Source organism: Rhagoletis zephyria, unplaced genomic scaffold (genome assembly GCF_001687245.7).
Source record: "Rhagoletis zephyria isolate East Lansing unplaced genomic scaffold, Rhagoletis_zephyria_1.1 Rzeph_scaffold_03261, whole genome shotgun sequence".
NCBI classification, from domain to species: Eukaryota; Metazoa; Arthropoda; class Insecta; order Diptera; family Tephritidae; genus Rhagoletis; species Rhagoletis zephyria.
Window position 1 is genome coordinate 54,141 of NW_016160344.1, and position 12,040 is coordinate 66,180.

Consider the following 12,040-nt stretch of genomic DNA (forward strand, 5'->3'; position numbering starts at 1 on the left):
ATGCTGGCTTAAATCCACGACTGAACTTAGGCCTTTCGAACCATTACGGATGCCTCAAAAACTGGCACTGGGTTAGGATCTGGTGTCTATATCGAATGTTACGGCGTCGCGCTGGACTGCAGACTAATTTTGCGTCTGAGATCTTTCACAGCCAACAATCTGCTTGGGTTTATTCGTTAATCAAGTAGAATTAAAACAGATTTAAAGGAATATAAAAAACACTAAAATGGGTGGCATGTAGCCTGAGTAATGATTTCTGCACGCATTGTTTATGCGTTCAGTTTCAACAAAAAATAAATAAATAAAATGCATTTGGCTTAGAAAACATCAAAAGTAGTGGCCGAAATGCATGAGCTTCAAAATGCATTTTAAATTTTGTATTCATAATAAATTTCTCAATAAAGTTAACAGTGGTTTCCCCTATGGACCGCAGATACATAAAATACATAATGTTGCTCAACATGTGACAATGAAATATGTACACTGCAACATGTTGTAACATCAAACAAATTAGCTTGGTATTTTTATAGCATATGCAGCCATAAATAATGCCAAATGTGCAAATAAGAAGTAACTGCAAAAGTAACAAAAAGGAAGAGAGTTCATCTTTCGTACATATATACTAACTAAAATCGAGAATTCCAAACGACCAACTAGAGGTCTGCATGAAATACATTTCGTCGTTTAAAGTACAAAATCGCGTATAAAAAAAAGGCTAAATCTCGTGTGTGAAGTTTCCCTGATTTTATAGGAGAGAGTAAAACTTGTCTTATTTCAAAACAGAACCACGATACTTTAAACGACGATATGTATGTATGTAAAATGTCATTAATCCCCCAAATAATTCAACATTTTGCTGAGCGTATTTGATTTTATACAAAATACTCTGCACTGTACTATCTCGAAATTGTATTCAACTCATGCCGAGCTTTAGTATGTTACTATGTATGTAGTATGTATGTGAATAAATACTTCATACATGCGCACCTTTGTTGGTAGCAGCAAACAAAAAAATTCGCATTCGTAATTATGAGAGGCAATTAAATAATTAACGGGTTGGCAGCCAAAGGAGGTGATTTTAATGGCTTTTGGCAATAAAAATAAGCAAACAAATATTTATAATGAATTTTGTAAAGAAGAAGAAACAATTAGCTTCTGCATGCATGCATAGAAAATCAAATATGCAAAGAATACGCAGATGTTTTAACAAACTGAAATCAATCCGCGGAATACCTTATGTCAATAAGTTGATGTCTTAAGTTAGTGTTGGTTGTTAGCATCTAATTTAGATGACCAGGTTCCAGCGGCCACTAATTACTGTCATTAAGCATCCGTTCAATTCAGGTATGTACATATGTATATAAGAAGACAAGTTTTATTTGTATTCTTTGCGATTATTCAAAAACTAATAAAAATCTGTAATACTTAGAAACAAACCAAAAAAACTAGTTTCAATTCATATATGTATATGTATGTACATATGCATTTTTATTGAAATCTATAATATATGGCAGTTGTTAGGCAAAAAATCGTACAGGAAATGCTTTACAATTAAAAAATTCTTAGCTAAACTCACTAGCTATTAAAAAACAAAATTAAAATTAACTTAAGTGAATACTTTTCATCTTAACCGGCCGCAGACTTCAGTGCGCCAGGGCTCAATTTGCGATTCTTGATCATATAGCGGGGCTTATAACCATCCTTATCGGCTGTATACATCGTAATTGTTTCGATATCGGTTTTCTCATCGTAAACCGTGTAAGTACCCATTACGACGAGCTGTTCGTCATCTGTGCCGGGATTCATTACTACACCGATTTCTTCACGTTTGCTGCCATTTGGTTCCTCCAAGCTAAATGCAAGGACGTATTTTACTATATTATTTTGGAATAGTCGAAGAATTTACCACCATCGAAACTTACTTGAAACGATAACCCTCTTTTGTAGGTGCCAGACTATAGAACTCTGCCATGACGGTGGGGTAAATGTAATCCAGAAATCCGGCATTCACGGAAATGGAGAAGGTGGCCAAAATGGCCATAGCAAGAAACTGCAAAGAAACATAAAGTTGAATATGAAAAATTGCTGTAGTATTTTTTTATTTAGTTCTATTTAAAATTAAAAAAAAAAACGAATTTTATACAATATGCTTTTATGTAATTTTTTAATGAAACATTTAAATTTTGTTCTTATTTTTTATTTGTCTGATACATTTTTTGTTATAGTCTTCAATTCTGCATATTGAAAAAGGCGAAACCTAATCCGACTTGGTAGCCTAGAGCCTAGCCCGAGTAAAACGTGCATAGAACTAACTCTCAGTCTACTTATTACACTAAGTCAATATTATGGAAACGTGCAGTTAGTACGAATACGAGCATTGAATGCACTTAAGCTCGCTATTTGTGATTTTTTATGCGCTTCAATTATATTTTTGATATGGTACCTGGACTAGCTGCGCGCTTTCCAGTTCATACTTGCGCTAGGCCTTGTTTGTTCGAAAATGATTTTACGAGTTGAAAGTGAATAGCGAACACGAAGAATATTTTCATACCTATACAGTATTTTTATAGTTTTTCGTCAAACTTAACCAACTAGAGCAAAAACGGTCTAAGTAACAATTCGTTAAGGGCCCACGAATCTCCCTAGCAATACGTGGATCAAAAAACACCAAAAAAAAAGTTTCATACAACACATTTATAGGTAAATCGTTATTAGTAACTAGTTGGATGGCCTGCTATCTCTTCTAAATGATAATCTAATGGTCTAATGAGATCTAGACCACTCGTCCACCCGTGCAAAACCCATAAGTATGACCTACTAAACCGATCAAAAACGGATGTCGGAAATACCCTCAAAATATAGACCATCCCTGAATTGGCGATTCATACTTTTTCGTTTTTCAATTAAAATATTTTCACTAATTATTATTATTTTTTTTTTTCAAGGCCTTATGCCAATTATATTCAACAAATTTTATTGAGCTTGAGACCATTTTTAATGAAAAATGATGATTGTAGTTGGCTTAACAAATGAAATAGTGGAAAAAAGAATTCACAAGGCGAACTTAGCACAGTACGTAGACGACTGGCTGAGTCAGTGGGATCGTCGGTTGGAAACCTACTGAAAGAAGTATGATGAGGAAATGTGGTGATTTCCGAAAAAGCTTTCACTTCTACCATTTTTTCAAATTACTGTTGCTTTTCCACAATAGGTTTTTCATTAAAAACGGCCTCAAATTCAATAAAAATTGTTGAATATATTTTCATCAGTCCGGCACGAACTATTAAATAATAATAGATTGGCGCTTACACATATGTTAGCGTTTGGCCGAGCTTCTCCTCCGATTTGTGGCGTGCACCTTGATGTTGTCACACAAAGCGGAGGGATCTACAGTTTTACGCCGACTCCGAACGGCGATTGTATTTTTACGAGAAGCTGTTTTTCATGGCAGAAATATACTCGGAGGTTTGCCATTGCCTGCCGAGGGACGACCCCTGTTAAGAAAAAACCTTTTTTCTATACTTTTTGGCGATGTGGCTTTGACCAGGGCTTGAAAGCAGGCGTTGCGGAGTCGAAGCGCGCACTGCTAACCACTAGACAATTACTCACTTTATGTTAACACCCATATCAACACTTATTTAAATAAATACTTTTAGCAAAAATATGTGAAAGAAAATTTTAAAATATCGAGCCCTAACCGTCAAAAAGATGTAAGCGACATTTGTTTCCAACATTTTATTTTTGTTGCAGAAACGCATCTAGATTCGGAATCAAAAATAAATTTTGTTTAAGTCGTAGTATGCACATATTGAAAATCACGCTAACTAAGAGTTTTCCAAGAATTTATATATTTTTAGTCTGCTTAATTTCTTGAGTTAAGTTTTGGTTTTATATTTCCCCGAACTTTGTTATAATAAACAACAACGAACACCTTTTTGTATCCGTAAATATTCTGTCACTTTACCACCCGATCGTCTAAAACATCCGCTCAATGCAAACTTACCAATTTCGCAGATGCCATGGTGAAGCTCGTTGAAGATCACAACACTAACTGAAACATCAAAAGCACTTTTCTTAAACATTTCGCCTTCGTTTTGCATTTACTAAATAAATGTCATAAAGGAATGATTTAACTTAGATAACTTAGTGCACACATACATACATACATACGTATGAATGTACATCTGTAGTCAGAGAAAAGAAGTTACTAGTTTAGACCGGCAAATCATTTACATATGTTTGTACATACATACATACATATCTATGTATATGTTTTTACCTTTAGGCGCATTTTGTTTTGTTTTGGTTTTTACTCAAAAATTTAATAGATTTTTAAGAGTTTTTACCCGTCGATTAAACCGGTCTATGAATAAAACTTGAAACACGCTAATCAAGAAATTAAAATCACCATAGCCACCAACAATAGCGATGACATATGAAGAAGAAGAATCAATAAATGAACGATGTGAAAAAAATAGATGATCACGAAAGTTGATTGCAAAAAGTGCTAATGATGCTTATATTGCGAAAGAACTTGGAAGGAGAGAGGAATATTACAAAATTTTAAGATTGTACAAAATTTATTCGTGATTGAAATATGTGCAATGTGCATTGTACATACATACGTATATATACATATATATGATTGCCTAAGCTCATAACTGCAGGAAATCCTATAAACAATTTGGAATGGAACAATCGCTTATAAATAGTAATCATTTCATGGTACTCGTTGCTTCATTCATAAAATTCTCAGCGGGGTGAATACCAGATGTAGGGAAAATCTCTGTATTGCTAAATATTTATACATGTGTATGCTTAAATAATTCGTCAGCAAGCATTAGGGAATCCCATAGTTTGCAAATTCTAATCCGCCTTTTTTAGAACAGTCATTCACTCAACGCTACAACGTTTGTATGTACATATGTAGATACCTCTTGACATTTTTGAATTCGTTATACAAATACCTACATAACAGACCAGACCAGGCGAACTTCTTCCCGTCCAAAATCCATTTCTTTATTAAAACATTTTGGTCCAACATTTCCACCAGTAATTCACGTTCGCGATTTATTTGCTTACAATATGGTTTGATGGTCGCCGGAAGCCTCATTTAGAAGGCCCTCTCAATTAGCCTAAGGGAAGTGCTATATCCGTTAAGAAACTCTTGAAATTGTCCAATGATCTGACATTTCATAGCACGGCTAGTCGAACAACGAAATTAATGTGAAAAACGTTTTCATTTTCACGCCTTGGCTGCAACAATGATCCGGTTCGATGGTGAATATATCCTTGAAACTGTATAGTATAGTTGGTGGCAATTTCAAAATGGATGAATATCGTTGTTCTACAGAAATCTAATGTCAGACGAAAGACCTTAAATGTCTACTCAAAGAGCGCAATGGTTTTGATGGTTGATTAAACGGTAGACAATTTGGATTGATCGCAATCACGAGTCAATCGAAACACAAGGGAGCTCGACATACTCAGTGGTGCAGCAGGTCGATGTAATCGGACATGCTCGGCACATTTTCTTTTTTGACGTTTTTTTAGAACAAGCTCAACTTCAGCGCCACCTGGCGGCTCTTTCTTGCAATAGTATTGAACTTACCATTACCAATACATATCCCTAATATGAGCCCAATCGGATAGTAAATACGAATTTTTAGTAATAACTCGACTCCAGCGGTGGAGGGCCTTAGGCAGGGCATCGGCTACCTTTTCAAAACAAACGGCATTGTTGTAGTAAATATAAATGAGATGAGGCTACTTTCTGGGTACCTGACCGGTCACAACCATACGAGATTCCACTTGACCTAATAGGTGCGATCACAGAGTCGGAATGCCGGCTCTGCCTCGAGAATGATGAAACTACGGGGGATATTCTCTGTCACTGTCCTGATATACTCTAAATCTTCAACGGTCGAACCCTTTGTCGTAAGGAATTCGCCTACCAGGGCCATTTTAGGATTAATTAGGGAAGCCAAAGGTATCTTGGCCACACTGGGTTAGGGAGTCTCTTTAAGAGATACAAAAGATCTTTTAGGTCGCAGTGTATCTTACACCCAAAAAATGAACTAACTAACTACCAATAATATTTCGAATATAAGTCAAATCGAAACATAAATAAGATTTTTAGTAATAACTCTACGTCAGAGCCACCTCGTCGGCCAAATTGAGAGCCTAAACTATGCAGAGACTCACCCAAACACACACAAAACTTTTCTTTAAAATCGGCCTAGCCACAACACACGTGCAGAAGAGCTATATACATACAAGATATGTAAAAGTTTCAGTACGTTTGGAAGGCACCACGTTCCCTTTTTTATTATTCCCACTTTTCCAGACATATGGAATATGAAAAATTCAGTTTTTATGGAAGGTGCCACGCCCATTTTCCGAGAGTCCGTTTTTTTCCTTTCACATTAATCTAAATTTAAATGTTGTGTACTCAAAACTATTCAATTTCACCCATATAGCACTGTTGTGCTTATCATAATTTTACGACACTCACAGATTGACATTTATATTAATATTATTTAATTATAATTATTTAAAATAAAAAATAGTATATTCTTTAACAAAAACCATATAAATCTAAGTATCAATCTTGGTTCAATATTTAAAAAAAGCCAAAAATTTTCGTATGCATTGACAAACCATTTTATTTCGGAGGCGCCGCAGATTGGTCCATTGTACACGAAAATATTTTAAATTGGTTCCATAAGCACAATAATGGGCATCTCGTAGTCAATTAACAACGATGTACTTACATACATATATGAAACCCACATGCTTACTTATACATGTATATGTATACATATAGGTACAGTTCCAAAAAAGTTCGATGTGCCTTAACTTTTAAAAAGCAGAAGTATCAGTACTGAAACCGCTATAAAGCAATTCTTTTTTAAATATTTTTTAGCAAAAACTTTAAAACCATCACAGTCATTACTTTAATTTTATTTTTAGATATACACACAAACATACATTACTAAGCAACTGTCGATTTAAGCGCATTTAGAGACAATTTGCGATTCTTGAACATGTAACGTGGCTTATAACCATCCTTATCCGCTGTGTACATCGTCACCGTTTCGGTTTCGCTCTTCTCATCGTAGACCGTATAAGAACCCATGACTACGAGATGTTCATCATCGGTACCCGGATTCATTACCATACCAATCTCTTCGCGTTTGCTGCCATTCGGTTCTTCCAAGCTTAAACCATATAACTTTACTTTAGTTGAATCATAAAACATTTGGCAAAGTATTTGCTTACTTGAACCGGTAACCTTCCCTTGTTGGTGCTTTACTATAGAATTTCGTAAGTATAGTTGGAGAGAGAGAGTCCAGCAAGCCAGCATTGCTGCTTATAGTGAAGGTTGCCAGGATGGCAATAAGTAAGAACTGGAAAAAAAATAAGTATAGTTTCATCTACTACATATGTACATACATATCTGTGGACTTTTGACAAAACCACTTTTTGCATTCTGTAGGTTGGATTTAGAGTTAATTTTAAGGAACTTCCAAATAAAAATTTAAAATTTTTTTATTTAACTTAGATTAAGATAGCATCTTAAGCTACTTCTATTAACGGTCAAAAATAGAAATATAACATGAGATCTCAGTTAATTATTGCTTTGGAGAGAAAATGATCTCACTAGAGAGAAGTTGTTTTGTCAAATGTCCACAGATATGTATATTTAACAAAATCAGTTATTTGTACATATGTCATGTTTTTTATAAACTTATGAGAACACACTTGCGTAGGCAAAGCCCGCGGGTACGGGCCGAAATATTTGCTGTCAGCACGAACTCGTGCGGGCCTGGCCCCACTAATATTCTTAACGTGCGAGCTTGTGCGTGTTTTTGAAAGTTGATTTTGCACTCGTGCCCATCTCTACTTCATACCAATATAAGACTTTTCACTGTATGAAAACTATCCGGTTATTCCTTAGTTTCAAAATTGGGAGCCGGTTTTTTTGAATCTGCAATTTTTCGAATAACTCGCAAACCAGTTTTGTAAAAAAGGCGAATAATCGAACACCCTAGTAAGTAGACCAAATTCCGCCCATCGATCGATAATTGAAGAAAATTTTCGTTTTCGGTGCCCTTAATATAAATTTTCTGCTTACAATTTTTATGGAATATTTTAACACCCTAACTAGAATTTATTCAAAGCAGGTTCAAGAAAATCCGTTGTGGTAGGTGCTAATGGGTTATCGTTTTCTATAAAAAATGCAGGAATTATGTTTGTAGTAGTTTTAGACATACAATTTATAGGCACGTAGTTATAATCATTTGATAGGGCACGCTTTTGTAAAAAAAAAACTTTTTTTTGTTTGAAATCATATTTTAAAATTTTGGCAATTTTTGGTAGGCACGCAAAAATCAGGTTTTCGTTAAAATAGAGAGCAACAGATTCATCCAGATGAAACCAAAATTTCAATAAAGCCAAGTACATAGAGAATTAAAATATTTGTATGGGTTAAGGCGGTTTCACCTGTCTCACCGAGAGCTCGAAAAAATACGCTCAATTGCATGTAGGCAACTAAATATATCATTTACTGTTTGCTTCAGAATAAAATAAAATGTGCCGAACTGAACGTTGAACCGGCCGCACTTCAGTAACCTCTCCGACAATAAATTTACTGCTGAAAGCAAATAAACAGCTGTCCGGACACCAATGGTGAATCCGGCTTTACTATGCGTTTAAAGAACTGGAGTGCCCAAATTAAGTATAGATGGAGCAAAATTGAAAAAACACGCTCTCGAAATTTTAATTTTGAAAATTTATTCTTGAATATCTTTAACCGACTTCAAAAAAAGGAGAAGGTTATCAATTCGTCAATTCTTTATGTAAATTACTTGATCAACGACTGGCGTGCTTTGTTGAACTCGGCCAAAATCGCTTAGGCAGTTACAGTGCCAAATAAGAAGAAGAAGACATTACTTGATATAAAATATGATTTTAACTCTTAGAACTTGCTTTTATTTTGTCTATGACTACTAGGCCAAAATTAAATGGTTTTTAGAAAAGGCATACAAGATTTTTCTAACAAAATTTTTTTCCGAAAGTAAATAAAATACCTTTTAGTTTATTTTTCGCCGATAGAAGTTAACTATTAATATCGAAAATTACCTTTCATTTAAAATTTTTTATTTTATTAATTATGCGTAAAAAGTTGTTTCTATGTAGTTTATCATCGTCAAACATTTGGCTTAAATCATGTACTGGTTTTGCCACATTTGTTTTTTTTTTGCCAATAGATAATACATACGTATGTATGTAAAACGCCAACCAAAAGTCAAGATCGCGAAGACGACAAAAATGGCCTTCGAAATAGCCAACTGGTTTTAATTTATTAGAATATGTGTCTATACTTATGTATGTATGTATGTATGTATATGTCGCACACACAAATTTAATCAAACTAACAAATATGAAATCATGTTTGATTATTAATGAAGAAGAATTACACAGCAGGGTCAAGTTTATTTAAGAAAAACCTGGAAAGCTATTTCAGTGCCTTTTTAAGTGATGCAAACGTGCAACAACGGTGGCCAAGCCTACTTTATTTCAAGAACGGTGCGATCCTTGTTCTTTAATTGAAGGCCGCCAAAACTGATTCGCATTATTTGTTTTAACAAAGCAAATAGAAGGTGGAAAGCTCATCGTTGTCATAAACATATTATACCTCGTCGAAAGTGGTGCTTCTCTTATAAAGCCATCTGTAATCCGGAAGGCCCATATATGTAACTGTAGGGCCCTCCATTTGTGTGAAAACATCAAGACGTAGATCACGAATTGCAGCTCAGTCAAGCAGCTTTCCTTCTACACTTCACAGATACTTTTTCATGGTTCTAAGGAAATAAAATAAAATTAGGAAGCTCCTGACGGAATTCGGCACCTTCTGGAAGCCAACAAATAGCGGCACACTCCTCTGCACGCTCAGCCACTGCCAACTACGCATGCATGCTTTCAAATGTTTAGCTTAAGCAAATAAAATACAATAATTGCTTTCAAATGATATCATCTTTTTCGAACGTTTCGAACGTTTTCCGCATACGAAAATTGATGATAACTGTAGCAGTTTTTTCTATTCGTTTTCGGATACGAAAAATTGAACTAAACTGCACTGTCGGCAAAATTTACGTTTCTTTGCTGGCTGGGATACTACATAAGCGGTATTGTTTTCAAAATTTCTTTTTGATGCAGAAATTTTCTTACAGCATCTACGTAGAAACGTTTCCACATAAAAAATTAAATTTTGAAGAAAAATGTCGCTTGCATCTTTTTAGCGGTTACGGCTCGATATTATCACCGAACATCTTATATAAACACTAACACATGAGCGGAAAATCCTTTCCATTTGTATATTTCTTGTCTAATTTTCATTTAATCGTTGGTTTTACGTTAAAATATTATGAACTCACCAGTTTTGGAGATGCCATGGTAAAGCTCGCAGCAGATCACAACACAAACTGAAGCGTAGCCCCCATTATGAATGAACATTTCGCCTCGGTTTGGATTTAAAATAGTAATATACATACATACATAGATATTTACATATGCAGATACTACCAGAAAATCAACAAAACTTAAAATGAACTAGTTAAAAGACAATATTGTGATGATGACGATGGTGATTACAATAGGGCAGAGAATGCATACATTTGTGTCGCTTATTGATCGTATTGAAATAAACGAAATACGGATACTTAAAATTCAAAATTTAATTTTTTATTCCGATCTGATCTGTTGCAGCCCAGGTACGCGACGCCTTCAGGCAAGGCAACTTCGAGGAAAATTGCGTTCGCAATATACAGCCTGCAATTTCGCCACTAAACCACTATACCAGCTCAACGAGGAGGGCAATATTCAATAAACCGAAATATCCAAGCAGTTGAACTACATCGACGACTCATTACGTACCGTCGCGCGAAACTAGTTGGTTTGCAGCGTCCCCGAAAGGGTAACGATGGGGAATTTCAGAAAGCTGCAGAGCAAAATAATGCCACCTACATAACCTCGCCTCGATTGAGCGCAACTCCAAACTATGTGGGATCCACATAGGCAGCTAAAGACGGAGCGACTTATATTTTCCATAATACATATAAAGAGAGAATCCGAAATAAGTGATTGCGAAGAGTTTGGGATGCTGGCCGATAGCAAGAATGGCCGAAAAGTTTATCAGAAAGTTAGGCAGACCAACACTTAAATCAACAGATAAAAAAAACGAGCCAAATTTGTAATGTAATGGCAAGGCGAAATTCAAGAATTCTTCTATTCTTTTTCAATTAACAAATACTGAAATTAAGCGTTGAGTGTTAATTTTATTTAAAAATAATTATGAATAAAATCTACAAGTATTACTTCAAGTATGGGCAGCTTCGTCTATACAATTGTGGAAGAGCAACTATTGCTGCACTTCTTTGTTTAACCGGCCCCAGACATTAAAGCTTTTGCACTTAATTTACGATTCTTCAACATATAGCGCGGCTTGTAACCATCTTTGTCCGCTGTATACATCGTCACTGTCTCCGTATCGGTCTTCTCATCGTACACTGTGTACATACCCATTATAACTAGTTGCTCATCTGGTGTATCTGGATTCATTACAACACCGATTTCCTCGCGTTTACTGCCATTTGGCTCCTCCAGTCTGCACGAATTCAAAATAATAAATTACACATATTTTAATGCTTCGACAACTGTATCACTTACTTGAAGCGATAACCCTCCTTTGTGGGCACTTGGCTGTAGAACTCCGTCTTGAGGGCAGGATATATGTAATCCAGTAGACCAGCATTTACCGATATGGAAAAGGTGGCAAAAATTGATAGAGCAAGTAACTGAAATTATAGAATTTTAATTCGTTTATATTAGTAAGAACTCATTGGTTACTAACATAGGACTTATGTTACACATATCGATAGAAGTTTTTTTTTAAAACAATTTTTTATTAATGCAGAAATGTATCTAATAGCTCTAGAAACATTTCTGCACCAAAAATATTATTGAAAAAATATCGTTT

The 12,040-nt window shown here is 35.1% G+C and overlaps 2 protein-coding genes across 3 annotated transcripts; both read right to left on the minus strand.

The window, feature by feature from the left end:
- Positions 1-1,516: 1,516 nt before the first annotated feature.
- LOC108368706 (larval cuticle protein 5-like) lies at positions 1,517-7,066 on the minus strand. 2 transcript variants are annotated; one of them, XM_017623606.1, is made up of 3 exons: positions 4,004-4,056; positions 1,923-2,050; positions 1,517-1,852 (listed from the first exon to the last, which is right to left on the minus strand). In XM_017623606.1, the coding sequence occupies exons 1-3, from the start codon at positions 4,019-4,021 to the stop codon at positions 1,627-1,629; spliced, it is 372 nt and encodes a 123-aa protein (XP_017479095.1). In that variant the 5' UTR covers positions 4,022-4,056; the 3' UTR covers positions 1,517-1,626. The 2 variants fall into 2 exon arrangements, with proteins under 2 accessions (XP_017479095.1, XP_017479094.1); XM_017623605.1 differs by lacking the exon at positions 4,004-4,056 and adding an exon at positions 6,991-7,066 and having other exon boundaries at positions 1,627-1,852.
- Positions 7,067-11,442: 4,376 nt separating this feature from the next.
- LOC108368704 (uncharacterized) lies at positions 11,443-11,858 on the minus strand (the record flags this gene model as incomplete). The annotated part of the gene is made up of 2 exons (XM_017623601.1): positions 11,443-11,668; positions 11,731-11,858. Coding segments are annotated over 2 exons (354 nt in total), but the record flags the coding sequence as incomplete, so codon positions are not given.
- Positions 11,859-12,040: the final 182 nt, after the last annotated feature.

Excerpts from the sequence above, each read along its gene's own strand:
- LOC108368706 (XM_017623605.1), bottom strand. The coding sequence starts at position 7,020 with ATGCGCTTAAATCGACAGTTGCTTAGTAAT. Across the intron at positions 2,051-6,990 it reads ATCGACAGTTGCTTAGTAAT|TTTCTTGCTATGGCCATTTT; the intron begins GTATGTTTGTGT and ends GTTTCTTTGCAG. Across the intron at positions 1,853-1,922 it reads AAAGAGGGTTATCGTTTCAA|CTTGGAGGAACCAAATGGCA; the intron begins GTAAGTTTCGAT and ends CCTTGCATTTAG.